Source organism: Giraffa tippelskirchi, chromosome 4, assembly GCF_054371585.1.
Source record: "Giraffa tippelskirchi isolate mGirTip1 chromosome 4, T2T-mGirTip1v1.2.pri, whole genome shotgun sequence".
In the NCBI taxonomy this organism is placed as follows: domain Eukaryota; kingdom Metazoa; phylum Chordata; class Mammalia; order Artiodactyla; family Giraffidae; genus Giraffa; species Giraffa tippelskirchi.
Genome location: NC_137278.1, coordinates 180,483,825 through 180,504,794, shown reverse-complemented (window position 1 = coordinate 180,504,794; position 20,970 = coordinate 180,483,825). Strand labels below are relative to the sequence as shown.

The window sequence follows — 20,970 nt, the reverse complement described above, 5'->3', positions numbered from 1 at the left end:
TTCCTTTTTCAACATGACTGAGGTTCTTGCCTTGTGGTTTGGTGGTTAAGAATCTGCCTTCCAACGGAGGGGACCTGGGTCCAATCCCTGATCAGGGATTTAAGATCCCACAGCCACAGGGCAACTAAACTCACGTAACACTACTAGAGAGGCCCAGAGAAGCCTGCATGTACCACAACCAGAGGAAGCCCCTGTGCCACAATGAAGAGCCATCACAGCCAAAAATGAATTAACTAAAAAAAACTTTAATTAACATTAATTTTAAAAATTGAAGAATATAGTACAAAGAGAAAATATTAGCAGGAGTCAGGGTAAAAAAATTAAAAAAAAAAGAAACATTACTAAGTATGTACTGTGGCACAGATGCTGTGAGAATATTGGAGCTACAAAAAGAGAATAAAATAACACCCACACTCAAACAACCATGGAACAAAGGTAAATGTGTGACTAATCAGCGCATACTTTAAAAGTCCTACGTGATCATCCAGGGACTATGGAAAAAGAGGAAGAAGCAGCAGTTAAGTGGATGAATATATGTTTGTACTGAGGAAAGGGGATGCTATTCTAGAGATTTAAAAGATTCTTCAAGGAGATGCATCTTGAAGAAACAACCAACATCTTATCAAACAGGCAAACTGTAGAAGATACAGGAAAGCAGGAAGGAAGCAAATGGAGCAGAACATATTGGAGGACAGAGGAGACCCCCTTATGGCAGAAGCAAAGGTGAGTATGATGGTAACAGGAATAGCAAAGAGCAATGGTCTGAGAGCGAGGGATATGGACAGCATGGTGATGTTCTCCAAGTTCAAGTCTGGTTAAGTATGAACACAGAGGTGCTTTTTTTTTTGTTACATTAGTAAAAAAAAAATAAAAAGAAGAAGAAGAGACTTCTCTGTTGGTCCTGTGGTTAAGAATCCACACAATGGTTCAATCCTTGGTCAGGGAACTAAGATCCTACATGACAAGGAGCAACTAAGACCACAAGCTACAGCTAGAGAGTCCAGGTGCAATGAAAGATACCGAATGACAAGGAAGATCCCACGTGCTACAACTAAGACCCAACACAGCCAAATAAATAAATATTAAAAAAAAAAAAAAATCACAAAATCAGTCTGCATTCACCGATTAAAAAAATTGGAAAAGAAAGAAGGGGAAAACTCTAAAACCTTGTCATTTGAAAAGTTGCCCCCCACGAGGTAATTTGTAGGGCAGTAAGACCCAGGGAACTATATGGCTAATTAGCCAAATGGGATGAACACTCAGCCTCAGAGATTCTTGCTCATATACAGAAATATACAAGTTAAATGAAAATCAGATCTGTGGTTAAGAAGGAATTCTCTCCCCAGAGAAAGAACTGGCAAGAACCTTGAGGATTCTTCGGTTGCTATTGCGCTCCTTTTTAATTTCAGAACACTTGGGAGGAAACATCATGTTTCCATGTAACGTCAAAGAGATCAAATGTAAAACTGGTGCAATTCTATGCTTTTTCCTCAGTAATTACTTAAATTATTTTTCTTGGAGAGAAACAGACAATTTAGTAGCTTGGCTGACAGGATCAATTTGCCATCTTGTAAGAGAGTAATTTTGAAACTGTAGGTTTCATGCCCACAGGCACAAAATAATTGAAGAAGAAAGAGGTGGTCTTACATTCCAAAGGGATGGTCCTGGGTTACTTAACAATTTGGAGCAGATTTGGTGCTTGGCTGGTGGTTTAATTCAGAATCTCATGTATCCCTGCGCTTCCCAGGTGGCTCAAGTGGTAAAGAATCTGCCTGCCAGGAAAAGCAAGAGACAAAGATTCGATCCCTGGGTCAGGAAGATCCCCTGCAGGAGGGCATGGCAATCCACTCCAGTCTTCTTGCATGGAAAACTCCATGGGCAGAGGAGCCTGTCAGGCTATAGTCCATCGGGTGGCAAAGAGTTGGACATGACTGATCACATGCATGCTTGCATCCCTTTGTTTCTTTGTTCAGTACAGAGCTCTTGAACATATCATTAGTTTTTTAGTGTTATTACTATTATACTTTACTACCTAAGGTAAAAAGAGAAATTACTAACTTCTTAGCCAAGTTATATAGAGAATACACACAGGTAAGAGAAAAATGTTCTATTTCTCCTCCTTTTCTACTTCATATGTAACTTTTATTTTTAAACCTTTTGATATGGTCTCAAATTTAAATTGAATAAATCTGTCCTTCTATATCAGTTTGCTTTGACTTCTCCAATTTCCTGGTCACTTTTTCCACTACTCTATCCCGGGCATCTGGAACAGCCTCTGGCATACAGTGTGTGCTCAATATAATTGTTGAATGAATGAATCAAAACCATTCACTTCTGTCACCTACATTCCTGCCTTCTGTAATCTTACTTCTAAATACACTCTTTCTCACAGGGAACTCTGCTCAATTTTATGTGGCAGCCTGGAAGGGATCACGTTTGGGGGAAAATGGATACATTACAAGTATGGATATGTCTCTCTGCAATCCACCTGAAACTATCACAAAATTGTTAATTGGCTATACCCCAACATAAAGACTTGGCATATTTACACTACCAAGTGTAAAATAGACAATTTTCTTATTTCATATCATTTCTAAGTGGTACTACTGGAATCTATTTTGTGTGTTAACTGCTATAGACTGAAACGTGCTCTTCTGTACAATTTGTTCAAGAAAATGCTCCAAAGTAATCTTTCCTTATCACTGTAGCCACACTTCTTCCCCTCTTAAAAATCTTTTAAGTTTTGATTTGGATAAAGGCTTTCACAACTCAATTATATAATATTTTGTTCAATTTATGCTTTTTACTTGAGCAAACACTAATAACTTATCTACTTTCATCAGATTTACTCAGATAACTCTAAAAATTTATTTAAAAAATATAAAACTACTCTAGCAGAGGAAAAATTAGGAATTTGGGATTAACAGTAATACACACCACTATATATAAAACTGATAAACAACAAGGACCTACTGTATAGCATAAGGAACTACTAATATACTCAGTATCTTATAATAACCTGGGGGCTTCCCTAGTGGCTCAGATGGTAAAGAATCTGCCTGCAATGCAGGAGACCTGGGTTGGGAAGATTCCCTGGAGAAGGAAATGGCTACTCATTCCAATATTCTTGCCTGGAGAATTCCATGGACAGAGAAGACTGGTGAACTACACTCCATAGGATCACAAACAATCACATGACTGAGTGAGTAACACTTTCACTTCCACTATAATGGAAAAAAAAATCTGAGAAAGACATCTATTTCTGCTTTATTGACTATGCCAAAGCCTTTGACTGTGTGGATCACAATAAACTGTGGAAAATTCTGAAAGAGATGAGAATACCAGACCACCTGACCTGCCTCTTGAGAAACCTGTATGCAGGTCAGGAAGCAACAGAACTGGACATGGAACAACAGACTGGTTCCAAATAGGAAAAGGAGTACGTCAAGGCTGTATATTGTCACCCTGCTTATTTAACTTCTATGCAGAGTACATCATGAGAAACGCTGGGCTAAATGAAGCACAAACTGGAATCAAGATTGCCGGGAGAAATATCAACAACTTCAGATATGTAGATGACACCACCCTTATGGCAGAAAGTATAGAACTAAAGAGCCTCTTGATGAAAGTGAAAGAAGAGAGTGAAAAAGTTGGCTTAAAACTCAACATTCAGAAAAGTAAGATCATGGCATCCAGTCCCGTCACTTCATGGCAAATATATGGGGAAACAGTGGAAACAGTGTCAGACTTTATTTTTGGGGGCTCCAAAACCACTTCAGATGGTGACTGCAGCCACAAAATTAAAAGATGATTACTTTACTCCTTGGAAGGAAAGTTATGACCAACCTAGACAGCATATTAAAAAGCAGAGACATTACTTTGCCAACAAAGGTTTGTCTAGTCAAGGCTATGGTTTTTCCAATGGTCATGTATGGATGTGAAGGTTGGACTATAAAGAAAGCTGAGCGCTGAATAATTGATGCTTTTGAACTGCAGTGTTAGAGAAGACTTTTGATAGTCCCTTGGACTGCAAGGAGATCCATCCAGTCCATCCTAAAGGAGATCAGTCCTGAGTGTTCATTGGAAGGACTGATGTTGGAGCTGAAACTCCAATACTTTGGCCACCTGATGCAAAGAACTGACTGATTTGAAAAGACCCTGATGCTGGGAAAGATTGAAGGCGGGAGGAGAAGGGGACAACAGAGGATGAGATGGTTGGATGGCATCACCAACTCAATGGACATGAGTTTGGGTAAACTCTGGGAGTTGGTGATTGACAGGGAGGCCTGGCATGCCCCATGTCCATGGGGTCGCAAAGAGTTGGACATGACTGAGTGACTGAACTGAACTGATATATATATAAAGCAGAATCACTTTGCTATACACCTGAAACATTATAAATCAACCATACATCAATTTAAAAAAAGACTCACTAAAAGAGAAATACCTGAACAATCCATGCAGAAAAGTTTTATTAAATTTCTTCAAATTACTTTCGATTGTTTCTACATACAAAAGTAGAAAACAACTCTAAGTTTTAAGTCCTCTAATATTAAGATGTTCCTTTAAGGTTACAGAAAATTCCTACAGAAAACTTTTATTGAAGAATAGAAGTAAGACAACTCATAAATTCAAAACCCACAATCTTTCTTTTATTGTTATAAATTTTGCATAAAAGTTGCTAAGTCTTCAAAAAATAACATATTTTATCCAAAGTCTTCAATTGCTCTGTAGGGACCTGCTGCTTTCCCAATCAACTTTAAATAATTGCTTAGTTTTTAAGACCCCACACCATTTGATGTCACCCATCAATTAAACTTCATTTTACATTTCAATCTGAATCTCGGATCCCTTTTCACCAGCTGGAAATGATGGCATCTAGGCTCACCAAATTTTGGAAAAATATCTTTTACAGGTGAGTCAGGTTTACCGAGTATATTATCTGCCTACCTAGAAAGATGCTCAACTGCCTGATGATATTACTGTAGGTTGTTGCTCAGAAAAAAATAAACAAAACAAAGTTAGCAGTACTAAAAAACAGGTTTGCATGCTCTTTGACCCAATAATTACAATTTAAGGAATTTATCCTAAAGAAAAAAATTAAACATACACTGTGAAAGAACTTCCAACAACATAAATGTTCAACAATAAGATTTCTTTAAAAATTATTCTTTATCAACATAGTGGAGTTCAATTAAACTTTATACATGAAATTTTAAAATTTACTGATATCAAAAAGCAAATGATTTATTAAGTAAAAAAAGCAGGTTAACAAAATTATATGTGATGCCATTGTTAGAAAAACATCTATCTAAAAATATATAAATGCTTACAAAATATTGAAAATCAAAGTATCAAAAATTAATGGTGCTTTTACCTGCGATGGAATCACAGGTAATGTTATTTTTTCTGTGCTTTCTTCTACTTTAAAGCTTTTTTCTTTTATAAAAGTATGTTATACTTTTCAATGAGATTTTTAAGTGTTATCAAAATTTACTGAATATATTTATTTTTTAATGTTAAGTAATTGAGCCTCTGACTCTCTGACTGTGTATGTATATATGTGTGTGTGTTTGTATCTTTTTCTCCCTTCTTTCCTTCCTTCCTTTTTTTTTTTTAAATACGCATCTTTTTTCTCATTTCCACTTTGCTCATGCCCACACATACTATCAGGAACATCGTCCTTAAATTTAGTTTGTTGACCTCAAATGGCAGTACTTACTCTCTTCTCTCCACAGAGGTAAGATTTGGTTCTAGGCTTTGAATGAAATAAATAACATCTTAAAAATAGATGCGCTTACCTGAATATCAGTCAGTTTTTCCAAGATGCGGCTTGCAAGCTTAGGACCATTCTCCATAGTTGGAATGTGTATAGTCTATAAGAGAAAACCAGACATGAACTAATTTGAGGATATTCATGTACACAGTGACAACAAGTAAGAAACTAAGCAATTTTACCAAAATCGGGAATGGCACTATGATAACCTTGTTACATATGCTAACTTCTATGCCAAAGATTCTTTCTTATTCTTAATTTGAATAAACACAATCTAGTCAATGCTAGGTTGTTCATCTCCTACCAGCTGATTTCAGGGCACAACTGGTTTATATGCCAATCTCCAGGCTGATTTGAAGAACCAACGAGAAGCCAGGGGTACCTAGAACAGTGGCTAAACTTAAAGAACCCTACTTCCTCCAACATCTTGAGAACCTACAAGGATGAAATATCACCCTCCATATATAACCCTTTCGGCAGGGAATGAGAACTCAAAAGATATTCTGCCATGAATTAAAGCAAGCCATTTCAGGGACATACATTGTTTTTGTTGTTGTTGTTTGTTTTCTGGCCTCGTGGTATGGCATGCAGGATCTTAGTTCCCTGACCAGGGATCGAACCTGTGCCCCCCTGCAGTGGAAGCATGGAGTCTTAACCACCAGACCACCAGGGAAGTCCATCAGTAACATAAATGCAAACAAGTCTATGTCTTCACAAGAGGGGTTGCTAAACCTGCCTGTTCTAAGCCAAGCTTCCAAGGGCCACAAATTCCACAAAGTTGCACAGATGGTTAAAGTCAGGGCCAAGAGATTTTATGACCCTAATCTGTATTTCGAGTCATGTCTATTCATGCCTTGTTGGCTTGAGGCTTTTGATTGTTTGATTTTAGTAGATAGTCTATACTCCTTCTTATTACATTCTTTAGGGTAACAGGATAATTAGATATACCTCTTGGCTCTGAATGCTCCCCTAAAACAAGACCACAAAATGTGTTAAACTTTATAAACTTATTTCTAGAGATGAAATAACAACTGAAGTTTAAAAATCTGACCCAGGGACATCCCTGATGGCCCAGTGACCAAGAATCCACCTTGCAGTGCAAGGGAAGTGGGTTCGATCCCTGGTCAGGGAACCACGGTCTCACATGCTGTGGAGCAACTTGGCCTGTGTGCCACAACTACTGACCCCGAGAGCCAAAACTAGAGAGACTCTGTATGTGGCAAGGAAAGATCCTGAAAGATGCAGCGAAGACCCGATACAGCCAAATAAATAAATACTAAAAGAAACATGTGCTTTAAAAAAAACTGACCTAATGACAACTTTAGTTCATTCAAGTGTAGCCCAATAATATATTATCTAGTTATGACCACAGTAAAATGTGAAACAGCAGCTTTATAATCAGTACAAGTACCCATATAAGATAGAATAATCCTTTTCCCTTGAAATCATCTATCTGTTCATGCAATTATGTCGTTTGTGGAAATCCCAAGCAATGAAGCAACCACCATTTAAATCAGCAGAAAAAAAAATCAGTTCACCCAGTTGAGGAAACATAATTATAATGTTGAATTTAAAAACCAATAGAATTTGCATTTACTATTATGAATAAGTTAAGCCAATTATATTATAAAAATAATGCCCCTGTGCCTACGAATTATGAAGTTAGATGAGGACGGAGCTATGTTGTTATAAAGAAGAAAGCAAACAACAGCAACAACAACAACAAAAACACTGACAAGAAATGGAAGTACAGCATATATAAACAAGATTAATTTAGTTGGAGAAAATGTCTTCCAACTAAAAGCTTCTGGAAGTAAATGCATGTTTGCCAAATGAAAATGTTTTATGAAGTGGTTTAATTAATGATGATGATGAAGATGAAAAAACTCACTCATCATTCAAATGAGTTTTCCTTAACAATTTGCTATTCCTCCTCCAGTAGTTAGGAAGTCCTTTTGGAAACCAGAGACTGAAATATAACTACTTGTAAGTCCTCCCTTATGGCTTCCCTGGTGATTCAGTGGTAAAGAATCAACCTGCTAATGCAGGAGACTCAGGTTTGATACCTAGTCTGGGAAGATCCCCTGGAGAAGGATATGGCAACCCACTCCAGTATTCTTGCCTGGAGAATTCCATGGACAGAGGAGCCTGGCGGGCTACAGCCCACGGGGTCGCAGAGTCAGACACAACTTAGCAACTAACAACAAGAAGACCTTCCTTAGAGAGATGCTAGATGAGTGTAAGCCTATTGGCATACTTAAGGCAGGTATGATAACCAAGGATGAAACTGTTGGAGCTTTCAGGAAACCAGTGGAAAGTTGAATAAGTCATTTGCTAACACAGGTTCATAAAGACAACTGCCACAATTAACAGAATGTCAAGTTATTTAAAAAATCCATTGCATCCTGTGGCCAACTAGCATTTTGTCCATATGTATATTCAAAGAGTTGAATTATTGGCAAATGTTTGAAAATGACAGGAAGTGAAGAAACAATGCCTTACCTCACCCTTGTACAGTATAGTTGAAACAGGGCAAACAATACAGGCGGTACCTGAACCAAACATCTCCCTCACCCGGTTCTCCTCCACAGCTGTGGTCAAGTCATCCATGGTGAGGTATCTCTCTGATACCTTAAATTCACCCTGTTTGGAATAGAAATAAAAACAAATATAATTCAAGAGGGAGCGGACATATGTATACTTAGGGCTGATCCATTTTATTTGGCAGAAGAAAAACAACAAAATTCTGTAAAGCAATTATCCTTCATTAAAAAATAGATTATATATATATATATTTAAGGAAAAGACATGCAAAAAATGCCCTGAGGTACAGACCTTTTTACTTTACCTTCTGACTGAACTGAAACAATGTCATAATCGTGTTTAGAAGAAAAGCTGGAAAGAGTGACATCATCTTTTGGGAAACACACCAAGATGCTAAGCAACCTACTCCAAGGTCACAGCATCTCTAAATGAGATGATCAGAGTATAAAATATAAGATCAGCATGATAGAGTACATGGTATATTTTAATACTTGCTTTCTTTTCTGCCTTTTATTTGTTATCATGGCCAAAGTTTCACAAGCTGATGCACTCGAATGTTACTTAATGTGTGTTCCAAACCCTTTTTATCATAAGAGAAAGTATATTATTATCTAATATGAATAATTATAGCCACTATTTATTGAGCATCAGTTACATACCACATTCTCTAATTTTTAAGGTGGGTATTATCTCCCTATTTTACAGATGAGAAAATTAAGGTTCAAGGACATTGAGTGACATCCCTGAGGGCTCACAGCTAGGAAATGGCAGAAATTGGATTTGAACTTGGGTCTGATCTGACTGACTCCAAATCTAGTCCTCTTTCTACTGTGTCTTTTATGGAGTAGAAACAGGGGCTGAGTTTAAATATCTGAAATATCTCATTATGTTAAAACATACACAGATAGCATATTTGAGAAATTACACTGTGTATTCTTTTTTCCCCTAAATTCACTGATTCAGTTGACTTTATAGCAGTAATCCTCTTCTTTCTCTCTGATGCCGTTTTAGGTTGAGTTTCATCACAGAATTATTGGTATACCCTCTCATCAACTTCCGCTAAATTATTTGAACATCTGCTCAAGGATAGGAAGTGGGGGAAAAAAAAACAAAACCTGATGCTTTTAAGCTGTGTTTAAACTATCTGTTTCATACTCATTCTTTAATCTGTTTAATTCTCTTTCTTTGTTTAGTAGTTAAAGCTCAAAAAAAAAAACTGCTTGTCAAGAGGCTATTTGAATTAAGGGCAGCAAAGAATGTATAGATTTTTTTTTTTTTAAGTAAGAAGAGAGCGTTTATTTTAATGTACAAGTCCACAATGGATACAAATGGAAATCACAGCCCCTGGCAAGATTCATAGCATTAGAAGAAGACTGCTTCATGCTGTAAGTATATTTGGAAAGATAAGAAAAAATATGCCTGCAATAGAAATGTGACTTTCTGTAAGTTTCAATTTATCTCAGTCTGCAATTGCAATTAAGTCATACAAAGGTAAGTAAATAAATAAATAAATAAACTCCAGAAAATCAGCCAACTTAAAGCTGAGTTCTGTGTTCTAGAAAAGAAAAAAAAAAAACCTCCTGTAAATAAACAGAATTGTTTTTCCTCTCCTCACCCTCCTTTATCTTTGGACAATTTTCCCCTGTCTGGCAAATACTGGTAACCCCCCACATGCCTCTTGGCGTGTATGTCTCACAGTTTTAAAAATAAATTATAGCTAAGGAGTCAAGAAAAAACTTCCTCCATAATAACCTATTTTTCATGCTAGCAAATCATTAGTGTGGGAAAGCATTTCCACTTGCAACTTGTCATCAAACCTTCTGTACTTGGTTGATTTTTCTCTTTAATGAAACAAAAATTACTGAGCTTGGAAAATACATCTTTCCAATTGCAAACATATTTAGGACAGGGCAAGCTGTTTGAAATTATACCAACAGTTTGTAAATGTCATGCCCAATGTGCCAGCCAGCATGTGGCAGTTGGGTCTTGTCTACTTCAGGGTTTTGTAGAATTATTTATAGCACATTTTCTCTACTTCCAAAGCCTTTTCCAAAGAAACTGTACTCTCCTAGATATGTGTATTTCTAAACATTTGTCCTATTAACACTGTTTGACCACAGTATGTTCAAAGCCTTTTCTTGTCCCCTGGAGACCATTTCAACACATGGGTCAAAAGTCCCATCCAAGAATCTTTGCCAGATTAACCAACTCATTCAATATTCATCTTGAATATGTGAAGTCATTTCCAATACCGAATGGTTTAACAGACTTGCCTGTGTCATGTGAATCAGAAAGGCTACTGAAAACAACTTCACATTTATTTGAGTGTTTAGATTTTAAAAGGCTGGCGAAAAGGAAGTACGTGGAGGATAAACCAGGTGAACTGATAGGAGACACCTGGCATAAAGCTTGAGTCTAGTACTAGAATACTTCTTCACTAGGACAACTTGCTAAACTGGTTTCTGCCTGCCCTTCCCTATAAACAGTACTTATTTGATAGTCTTGCCAAGACAGTCCTTCTAGAAGAGATCTTTTCAGTCAAGTTATGAATTTAAAGATAAGATAATGTTGGTTGGAACTACAGGATATTATTTCAACACTAAGTTGGACTTATTCTGATTACTTTTTATTTCATGCTTTTATAAAAGGGGTTCATGCCGAAGGTACCTACCCACTTGTGTGCCAAGTCCAGGATGCTCTGCCTCGTCACTCCTGGAAGAATGATGCCATCTAGCGGAGGAGTTGCCAGTTCTTCTTCTATCAATTAGAAATTGGAATAGTTTCAAACGTTATTAGATGCTTTTTTAAACAACAAACACTTCTTGTTATTTTTAAAAACACTTCTTGTTATTTTTCTGGTAATAAACATGAAAAGGGGGCCACTGTTCTGTACTGTCAAATTTTCCAAATCAACTCACACTTCAGGTAGATCCTTATGTTTTCTTTAAAAAAAAATGCAGAAAAAAGAACAAGAAAGAAAATCAGTCATCCTTCTGCTGTCTAGTCACTAAGCTGTGCCCGACTCTTTGCAACACCATGGACTATAGCCCACCAGACTTCTCGAGGCCCATGGGATTTTTCATGCAAGAATATTGGAGTGGGTTGCCATTTCCTTCTCCAGGAGATCTTCCTGCCCAGGGGTTGAACCTGCATCTCCTATGTTGGCAGGTGGATTCTTTATCACTAAGCCACCAGGGAAGCCCAGTCATCCTACGACCTTCAATTTATCCTTAACCAGTGAAAAATGAGATGGCTTCCTACTAACAAACAGTAAGAGTTATAAAATACTCCAAAAAGCAACATTCCAAAAGTCAAAAAACATTCCAACCGAAGAGGAACAATCCAAAAGTCAAAATACATTGCAAAGTCAAAAAGATTAAAGCTGGTTGTGATTAGGAAAATGTAGGTAGGCTCTTATCCAGAAACACTGGGCATTACCAAACCTTCTAAGAGTACTGTGGGGTAATCCTCTCCTAAGAGGTATGCATGCCCCCCCAGGCTGTCACTGCTCTCACACTGGCCTTGGCAATCTATCCAGAGTGACATTCAACCATGGAGGAGCATCCACATCAAGTATGGAGATGTTGACTTCACCCTCTGAAATTTGCACGTAATGCATTCAGGGTGGGCTCAAGCATGTATATGCCTAACAAAGAAAACATAAAGAAGGAAGAAAAAAAGAAATCCAAACAACAAAATAACACTCCATGGGTGACCCATGGAGCCAAAGCCAAGACACTGGTCTACTAAGAGAATGATTGCAGACACTCCCAACCACAATGCAAGCTGGCATGATGACCTGTCTACAAGACTCAGTGTAGGGCTTCCCTGTGGGCCTAGCGGTTGAGAATTTGCCTGCCAATGCAGGGAACATAGGTTCAATCCCTGGTCAGGGAAGATCCCACAAGACATGGGACAATTAAACTAAGCCTATGTGCCAGAACTACTGAAGTTCATGCGCCTAGAGCCTGTGCTCCACAAGAGAAGCCATCCCTGTGAGAAGCCTGTGCACTGCAACAAATAGCCCCCGCTCACAGCAATGAAGACCCAGTACCCCCAAAATAAATAAATCTTACCAAAAAAAAAAAAAAGAGTGTGGCACACCAGCCACACAGTCTCCTTACAGAAGGATGCCTCTGGTACTCAACATTCCCCTTCCTCCTCACCTGTGGCACCCAGGAAGCTGAATCTAGTGAGAAATTCGAGCCTTAAACCATCACTTTATATAGATGTTGAACCTTAGAACAGATGTGTTGCTTGTCATGTGTCTGCAGAGGACTTCACAAGGGATGCTGGAAAGGACCACTGGGTAGCAAAAGTAGGGTAGAAATCAGTCTTTGAGCTCCAGAGCCACTTGATGCAGCCTAAAAGGACTTTAGAGATCACCTAATGCAGTCCTGTTTTACAGAAGGGGAAACTGAGGCTGAAGAAACACGTGACTTCCCAAGGTTGGCGACACTGGAACACGGTCAGCGCTCAAGTCTCTCAACACTGTGGCCACCGCCCTTTCCTTTTGTAGACTGTGCTCTGGACTCATCCACTCCACTGTGGCCATACGAGACGTCCCCAACAACAACACAGCTCTCTGGAATGCCAAGACTCTATGTTTATTCCTGTGTCCCCAAAACTCAGCAACATGCCTGGCCCAGAGTGGTATGTAATACATGTTTTTGAGTTAAAAAAAAAAAACAAACCCTCTTTGCTAGGGTATAGCAGTATGATTTCTTTGAATTTTGAATCAAAAAATCATCTGCTGAAAACCACTGTTTCAAAAGAAGAAAATTTGTTCTTGGCAACGTTTTGGGGGCTACTTTGATCTCAAAATAAACACGTGTTTTGCACTAGCAAGCAAGCTGGATATATGGATGTACAGATCTATATTATGTGTATGCACACAGACACCCCATACATATAAACACACACTTCTAGTGCCCCCAAACTGGACCTCCCCTAAAGATTGCTGGGCTCTAAGACTTCATGTGCTAAGTCACTTCAGTTGTATCCAACTCTTTGTGACCTCATGGACTGTAGCCCACCAGGCTCCTTTGTCCATAGGATTCTCCAGGCAAGAATACTGGAATGGGTTGCCATGCCCTCCTCCTAAGACTGCGTAAAGTTCAATGAAAACAGTGGCCCTGCGTGTGCAAATGCAGTTTTGTGAAACATATGTAACACCCAAATCTGTAACCATTAGCCTGAGGTCAAGGAACAGAACATCTGCTTCTCTGGTTGCCAGACAGAGATGATGACATGACAACATTTGGGTGAGAAATATTCATTTTCCTCTGCAACCACAAACAAGCTTACAAGAGCCAGAATGAGCTCCAGATTGCTCAACAGGAGGAAAACAGAGCCTACGAACACAGCTTGTTTTTGACAGAGAAATCATTTGGGGGAGATGGAGAGTTTAGAAGCAATAACAGCAGGATTCATCTGACTTCACAAATTCAAGCACTAATGGGAACCAGGAATGTGGGTTTGTGTTAATGACCCAAACACCAAGAGCACAATCACTCATTCATTCAACAATATATACTGAGCATCTATCAGTATCAGTGCCACTGGCCATTCTAAGTATGAGGGATACAGCAGTAAACAAAATCGATGTAACTCCTTGCTCACTTTCTAATGGGCGAGGCAAACAATTATATTCAATAGTATGTTAGGCGATGGAAAGGGAAAAAAAGAAGGTGATGGGTAGTATTGGGGAGAGAGTTTAAGATTTGTATTAAGGTATCCAAGAAAAGACTTACTGAGAATTGGGTGTGTGGCAAAAACTTGAAGGAGGTGAGTGAACAGCCACCCAGCAAGAGTACTCTGAGCAGAGTTGGTGTAAATGCATCCCAAACTCACTGTGAAACTCAACCACGACAATCCCATCACAGCAGTTCCAGTGTCTAGTATTAGATAATACTATTTTCTCAACAGTGAACAGCAAATGTGTGTGTCATATGACTCATCAATGAAATAGAAAAGAATTGGGGGCCATGTGATCTTACAATCAGGGCTGCGGTTATGGATTCAAAACCCACATGAATAGACACTCAAAAAGGACCTACTGTGTAGCACAGGGAACTCTACTCAGGGTTGTGATATAAGGGAAAAGAATTTTAAAAAGAATATAAACATACACACACACACACACACTGAATCACTTTGATATACACCTGAAACTAACACAACCTTGTAAATCAACTATACTTCAGTTTAAAAACAAAAACAAAAAAACCCATGAGTTCCAAGCCAAGTGCCACAAAATAGGGCCCGGCGCTGTGGCATCTACCTTGGCCCAAAGGAATGGTGAGAGTGGGTGCTCATGGAAAGAACTCTGCTTGTAACTCTTATTGGAAAGCTTTTTGGGAAAAAAACTCAATATTTTGCTGGTTTTCAACGCATTATTCTTTGTCTTTTCCTAAAGCCACATAGTATAAATCAAAGTTACTAGAGTTGCTGTAATGTCTGTTTTCTTTTTAAGCCCAAAGATTATTCCTGACATTTCCCTCACTTCTCTCAGAGTACTGTTCAAACATTTGTTCCATTTCCTTTCTCCTTACTTTAAATTTTATCTCATCTGTCAGTGAACACCCTCAAATCAAAGGAGCATCTTCACATTAAAACTATACTTATCTCAAAAAAATAAATAAATAAATAAAACTATACTTATCTCAGGCAACCATAACCTGAATAGGAACTCTCAAGGTCTTGTATATTTTATAAGAGACAGAAGACAAATTCACTCAATTCTCCTCTGACCTTTAAAAGTCATGGAAATGGTTCATGATCATTGTTTGCATAAGGGGTCATTTTTCACCAGGACAGTTTCTGGTATTTCTGGTTAAATCATGTAGCTCTGATTCAGACTGTGCTTAAATCCTGACATCTCCCGTCCGTAAATAAGGATGGTGCCACTTCTGTATGATGTCACTGGTTTTGTTTGGGGTTGCGTGGGTTTTCTTGGCGATGGGGATGGCAGTGGGTAGATGGAAAGAATGAGCTGAATCAATTTATTATCTCCTATGTACAGAGTTCAACACTGGCTGTCAACTTTCAGGCACAGCTTTTGATATATGTCATACGTAACACCTCAAATTTAGAAATCAGAAATATTCCAGTTCAAATTTTATTTTTCCAGAGTGTCAACTACACACAGCCAGGTATGGAAGGACAAACATAATCTATATCTGGCTTTTCATATGCCAAGGGCTACCAAGGGTCAACCCCAGAACATGGTGTACTCATCACACCTTCTGTTTATTCTCGCTGTGACTGGAATATAAGGCTCGTCTTGTAGTTCTCTGAAAGCAATGCTCAAATTAGCTCTGAAGTCAGCCACATCTGAATCACCATTTCCCTCTATTTGTAGCCAAATAACAAAAGAGCAATAGAGCTTACTACATCTGCTTTAAAATTAAAATTTCATTTAAAATCTGAATTAAAACCAATCCCAAGATTTTAGCAGTATTGGGTTGGCCAAAAAATTGTTCGAACTCAACTCAGTCTTCAGAAACTTGTCATTTGACATTTGGGCTTTCCCTGGTGGCTCAGACTGTAAAGAACCCGCCTGCAATGCAGGAGACTCGGGTTCGATCTCTGGCTTGGGAAGATCCCCTGGAGAAGGGAATGGCAACCCACTCCAGTATTCTTGCTTGGAGAATCCCATAGACAGAGGAGCCACATTTGGAAACTTATCATTTTACATTTCTAGTCTGTGGTTTCTGCCAACTAATTTAAAAAAAAAAAAAAAGGACTGTAAACAAGGAAAGTGAGCATTCAGGATATTAAAGAAGTACTGAGTTTTGTAGTAGACATATATTAATGGTCTTGAATGAACCACAATCTAAATATAATCCCCAAATAAGACCAATTTGTCCTAAAAATGGTGTCCTTTATTCAAATAGAGCTCCAGTGTAAATCTGGAAAGCTTCTAATGTATTATCAAAATATGTAGAAAGGGCAATGATTATTAAATGAATTACAACAAGAGAGTACACTAAATTTCCTATCAGTAGAAACAGTAGACTATGTTTATCACTACAGTGTCTCACACATAGTATATGGTAAATGACCACAGGCTTCCCCAGTGGCTCAGACGTAATCTTTAAGTTCTATCCACCTGCTATAGAGGAGAGGTAGGTTCAATCTCTGGGTTGGGAAGAGTCTCTGAAGGAGAACATGGTAACCCACTCCAGTATTCTTGCCTGGGAAATGCCATGGGCCGAGAAGCCTAGTGGGCCATGATCCATGAGGTCACAAAGAGTTGGACACGGCTGAAGCAACTGAGCATGCATGCAGGTGTGGTAAATGACCACTGAAATAATCAGATAGGAAAAAATGATAAGATAATAAAAAGGATAAGGCAGCACATTTTCAAATAGTGAAGATTTAAATTCCTTAAGCTGACAACTCAAAAGTACATCTAAAGCCAAAAAACAAAAACAAAGCCAAAAATCTTTGTCAATGCTGTAAACTTAAATTCATGTATACTTGGACAGCAACAGCACAGAAAATCTTAATTTCTTACAAGTGTGCTACTTGTTCTCTTGTTCTAAGGTTTTAGTTCTTTTCTCTCCAATCCCACTGAAAACGATTGAAAAATAGAAGAGAGCTGATATCTGAGTGGATTACCTCCATCTTCATTTATCCAATAAAGAAAAAGATTCATAGTTCCAACTTCAGTTATTTGATTATCTTCTCCATAGAGCCACAGGACCTGCTGACATGCATTTTCCACTGCTTCACATTGGGCAAAAAGAGATGCGCCGTAATTCCTTTTAAGAAAGAGGAAACATATGATTATGAATATACTTCAGCCCCCACCCCCCAGTAAGTCTTTAATTCAAGCATGGATATAGTCAATGTACTAGGTTCTTAATTATATATCCTCTCCAGTTAACTGCATAATATTAGAGGAAACATTAGAGACGCTACATGGTCTAACTGCATTCATTTGAGAGAGAGAGAGCAAAAAAAAGTTGTGCAATTCTAACTTGAAAAGAGAGAACACAGGTAAAGAGCCAAGTTTAACAACACTTAAAAGTTATTGAGTATTTTTTTCACATGCCAATCAATTTTACATGAATTATTTCATTTTGGAGGTGTGCTATTTTTTCCCTTGTTCTAAGGTTCTAGTTATTTTCACTGGAAAAGACCATGATGCTGGGAAAGATTGAAGGCAAAAGGAGAAGAGGGCAGCAGAGGATGAGCTGGTTAGATAGCATCACTGACTCAATGGACATGAATCTGAGCAAATTCTCAGAGATAGTGAAGGACACAGAAGTCCAGTGTGTTGCAGTCTATGGGGGTCGCAAAGAGTCAGACATGACTTAGTGACTGAACAAGAATATTTCATTTAAACCCCACAAAACACTATGAGTTAGCTATGATCATTAGACTCATGGTTCAGAGGAGAAACTGAGGCTTAGAGAAGTAACTTATATCAAGTTATATCTATTAATTAGCAGAGCACCAACTCCGTGCTCTAACTGGTACCTTTCAATACAATCAAGAAATACCTAATGTTCGATGTCTAAATTCCCTAAAAGTGAGACAAGAGGCTAAAAATCCTGATTTTAACCAAAAAATATTCCAAAACCCTGTTTTTCTCAATCAATACTATTCACCTTGGATTATTCAAAGGAACATGGCATATCTTCCTGGAATGACAATATAGTCTCTAATAGTAATTTATTTACTCATTCATTCATTCATTTGATACCTGACTCCTAGAAGTTTAAGTAAACTTGGTAGGGGAGCACTTTCCTCTGTGAGTCAGAGTGTAAGATACAATTGACATTTAACACACACACACACACACACACACAGCTCGTAGAGAATAAATTCAAACTAAAGAGACAAGAAATTTAGATATATTGGGATTGACTCTTTTTAAAGAAGATATATTTTGACAAATGGTCTATCATTTGGAAGGAGAAATGACTGCTAAATTAAACAGAAATATTAATGCTTTTTATACGTTACAATTTTATTTGGCATAAGTAGGTTCATTCATAATGATGCCTAGCTCTCACTATCCTCATTAATGAGTTCTCCAATTATATCTTGCCTTAGGAGAAAAGGAAGTAATATTTTAAATTTATCCTTTATTAAACTTAAATGGGAAAAGTACGCAGTAGAATACAAAACATGAATCAATGCTTTACATAAAGCATGAGAGTCCTCAAACATATGTGATGCTTGTTTGCCTTCCTGTGCTCCTGGCTGTATAATTCACTTTCCTTGGCTTTTAGAACATAGCAGCAAACAAGTTTGAGAAGCACTCCTCTATGACAGTCAGGACTAGGAAAAAAACCCTAGACCCATCCTTGGACTATGAAGCCCCAAGAAGTACACAGAAACAATCAAGCATACTACCAAAAAATTAATGTTATTATTACCTTCCACAAAATACCCACCTAGGCCTTTTAAATGATCTCTTTTATATCTGAGCAAGATTAAATTTTTAGTATTTCCTAAGTCAAAGTGTAACTTAAACACAGAAGCCATGTATCACAGTGGCTACATGCCATTCTCATCTGCACAGCTTCTCTTCTCTTCCCACTATATTCTCTTGGGCCCTTCCTATGCAGCCAAGTCATTCCGTTTGGGTTGACAATCATAGCATCCTGCCCCTACCACAACTGAAGAAAAGGGTGGGCAAGTAACTAAGTTGCTCATAAGTTCTTCTTTGAGTTTACTCACTCACTCATTTCAATGTACAAAACCCTTTGAAAGATGTATTTTCTCCCTTTGAGAATGGTGGTAGCTTGTCTGCTATGCTGCTGGGTCTCTTGTACCCATGATCACCAGCCTTCAAAGGAGAAGACATCTGAATTAGGAGAGCCTTAGGCTAACACATAGCCAGCAGCTTTGACAAGAGATGGGGGAAGGATGGGAAGAGAGAGACTGGGGTGAAAGCAGCACGATCAGGACATATGCAAGGGCAGAGCAACCTGGTGACAGCGATTCAAGCTCTTATTGGTCCACAGCTACAATCCTACTAATGTGAGCCAGTCAATCCCTTCTCTAATCAAGATGGATTGAGCTAGTTTTCTGACCTGTAACTCAAAGACTAGTAACTAAAAACTGAGGTATTCTAGAAAGCTATAGGAAATAGACATCATACAATCTGGGGAATGATGAGATTTACTTACACCAAGGTGTTCAGATTCCTTTAAAAGACCCTCAACATGCATACCTCAAAACACAGGCAATGAAATGTAAATTATTAGTCAGTCTGGAGAAGACACAATTTTAATATTCAGGAGGCTTTCATTTTTAATGACCATAAAATGTCAGACCACCCATATTCAGCAGTAATGGCAAATACACAGTAACTGGGTTCAATTATGAATACTTTTTAAGGAGTATAAACCATCCTGCAGGGAGAGTTTGGTAGACAGAGCATGGGTTTGGAGCCAATAGGCCCAGATGCAGCTCTTTAACATCTACTTCTCGTTATTTAGTTGCTCAGTTGTATGCAACTCTTTTGTGACACCACGGACTGTAGTCCGCCTGCCTCCTCTGTCCATGGGACTTCCCAGGCAAGAAGACTGGAGTGGGTTGCCATCTCCTCCAGGGGATCTTCCTGACCCAGAGATTGAACCTGCATCTCCCTCACTGACAAGTGTATTCTTTACTACTGAGCCCAGGGAAGTCCATTTATAGGTGTGTTTTTCCCCGAATACAAATGTGTATCAAAATTCTCTCAGGTGTAAACTGTATTATTAATGTCCACCGGGTTATTGATACTTTGGTAATATACGTGGGCTTCCTTCCACATGCTGCCAATATTAAGAAGAAAAACACATGTCCTTGGAGGAAAGAGGAAAATGAAAAAGTGGGAAAACTGTCTACATATAATTTTAATGTAGAATCTGGGAGACTAGGAATATTAAATACATCCCTCCAAAAGAGTAAATCCTATTGTGTGCAATCCAACTGATTGCTCCTAGAAGAGAATCCAGGAGATAAAACCAGAAAGAAAGAGAGCCTCATAATATAAACTATTGTCTGTTGAGAGAGTACCACCTACCAGGCAGGGTACTAGGTTCTGAACCCCATTATTTCAACAAATTGTCTTAGCACAACCCTAGATGTTATTATACTTTTGAGGACTTGTAGGGAGAAAGGACTTAATTGTATAAGATCATGCAGATATGTGCATGATTCATGGGTATCTCTGATTCCCAAGTCCACGCTGGAAACTGCTAGGTTCTAACTCCATACTTGTTGAGAGCTCCCTAAGTGCCAGCCAGGATCCTAGGCACTTGACATTATTCCCCTTCATCCTCACAGGTAAAGTGGGCATTATTACCCTCACTTTATCAATGAGGAAACTAAGGCTTAGAATTTAAATTAATCTAGGTTTAAAAGTTTTAAGGTTAAAAAATTTAATCTTAAAATTTTAAAAATACATATATTCTCTCTCTTCCTCAGATTCACTTAGACAGAAAGCAGAAAATTCTTGAGCTTGTGAAAGTCAATAGATATTTAATAACTACCAATTGACTACAGAGGTACTAAAAAAAGATTAGAAGGAGATCATGGCATCCGGTCCCATCACTTCATGGCAAATAGATGGGGAGACAGTGGCTGACTTTATTTTTCTGGGCTCCAAAATCACTGCAGATGGTGATTGCAGCAACGAAATT

At 38.3% G+C, this 20,970-nt stretch overlaps 1 protein-coding gene across 15 annotated transcripts in view; it reads right to left on the bottom strand.

Annotated features, from left to right (window-relative positions):
• BCAT1 (branched chain amino acid transaminase 1) overlaps positions 1 to 20,970 on the bottom strand; it is a 111,570-nt gene that overhangs the window by 5,815 nt on the left and 84,785 nt on the right. For 13 of the 15 annotated variants that reach the window (XM_081483765.1, XM_081483773.1, XM_081483771.1 and 10 more), the window contains 4 exons: positions 16,946 to 17,088; positions 10,992 to 11,077; positions 8,279 to 8,419; positions 5,802 to 5,876 (listed from right to left, as the gene is read on the bottom strand). In XM_081483765.1, coding sequence (XP_081339891.1) covers positions 5,802 to 5,876; positions 8,279 to 8,419; positions 10,992 to 11,077; positions 16,946 to 17,088 — 445 coding nt within the window. The remainder of the gene's footprint in view (positions 1 to 5,801; positions 5,877 to 8,278; positions 8,420 to 10,991; positions 11,078 to 16,945; positions 17,089 to 20,970) is intronic. The other 2 variants (XM_081483776.1, XM_081483778.1) reach the window with 1 other exon arrangement.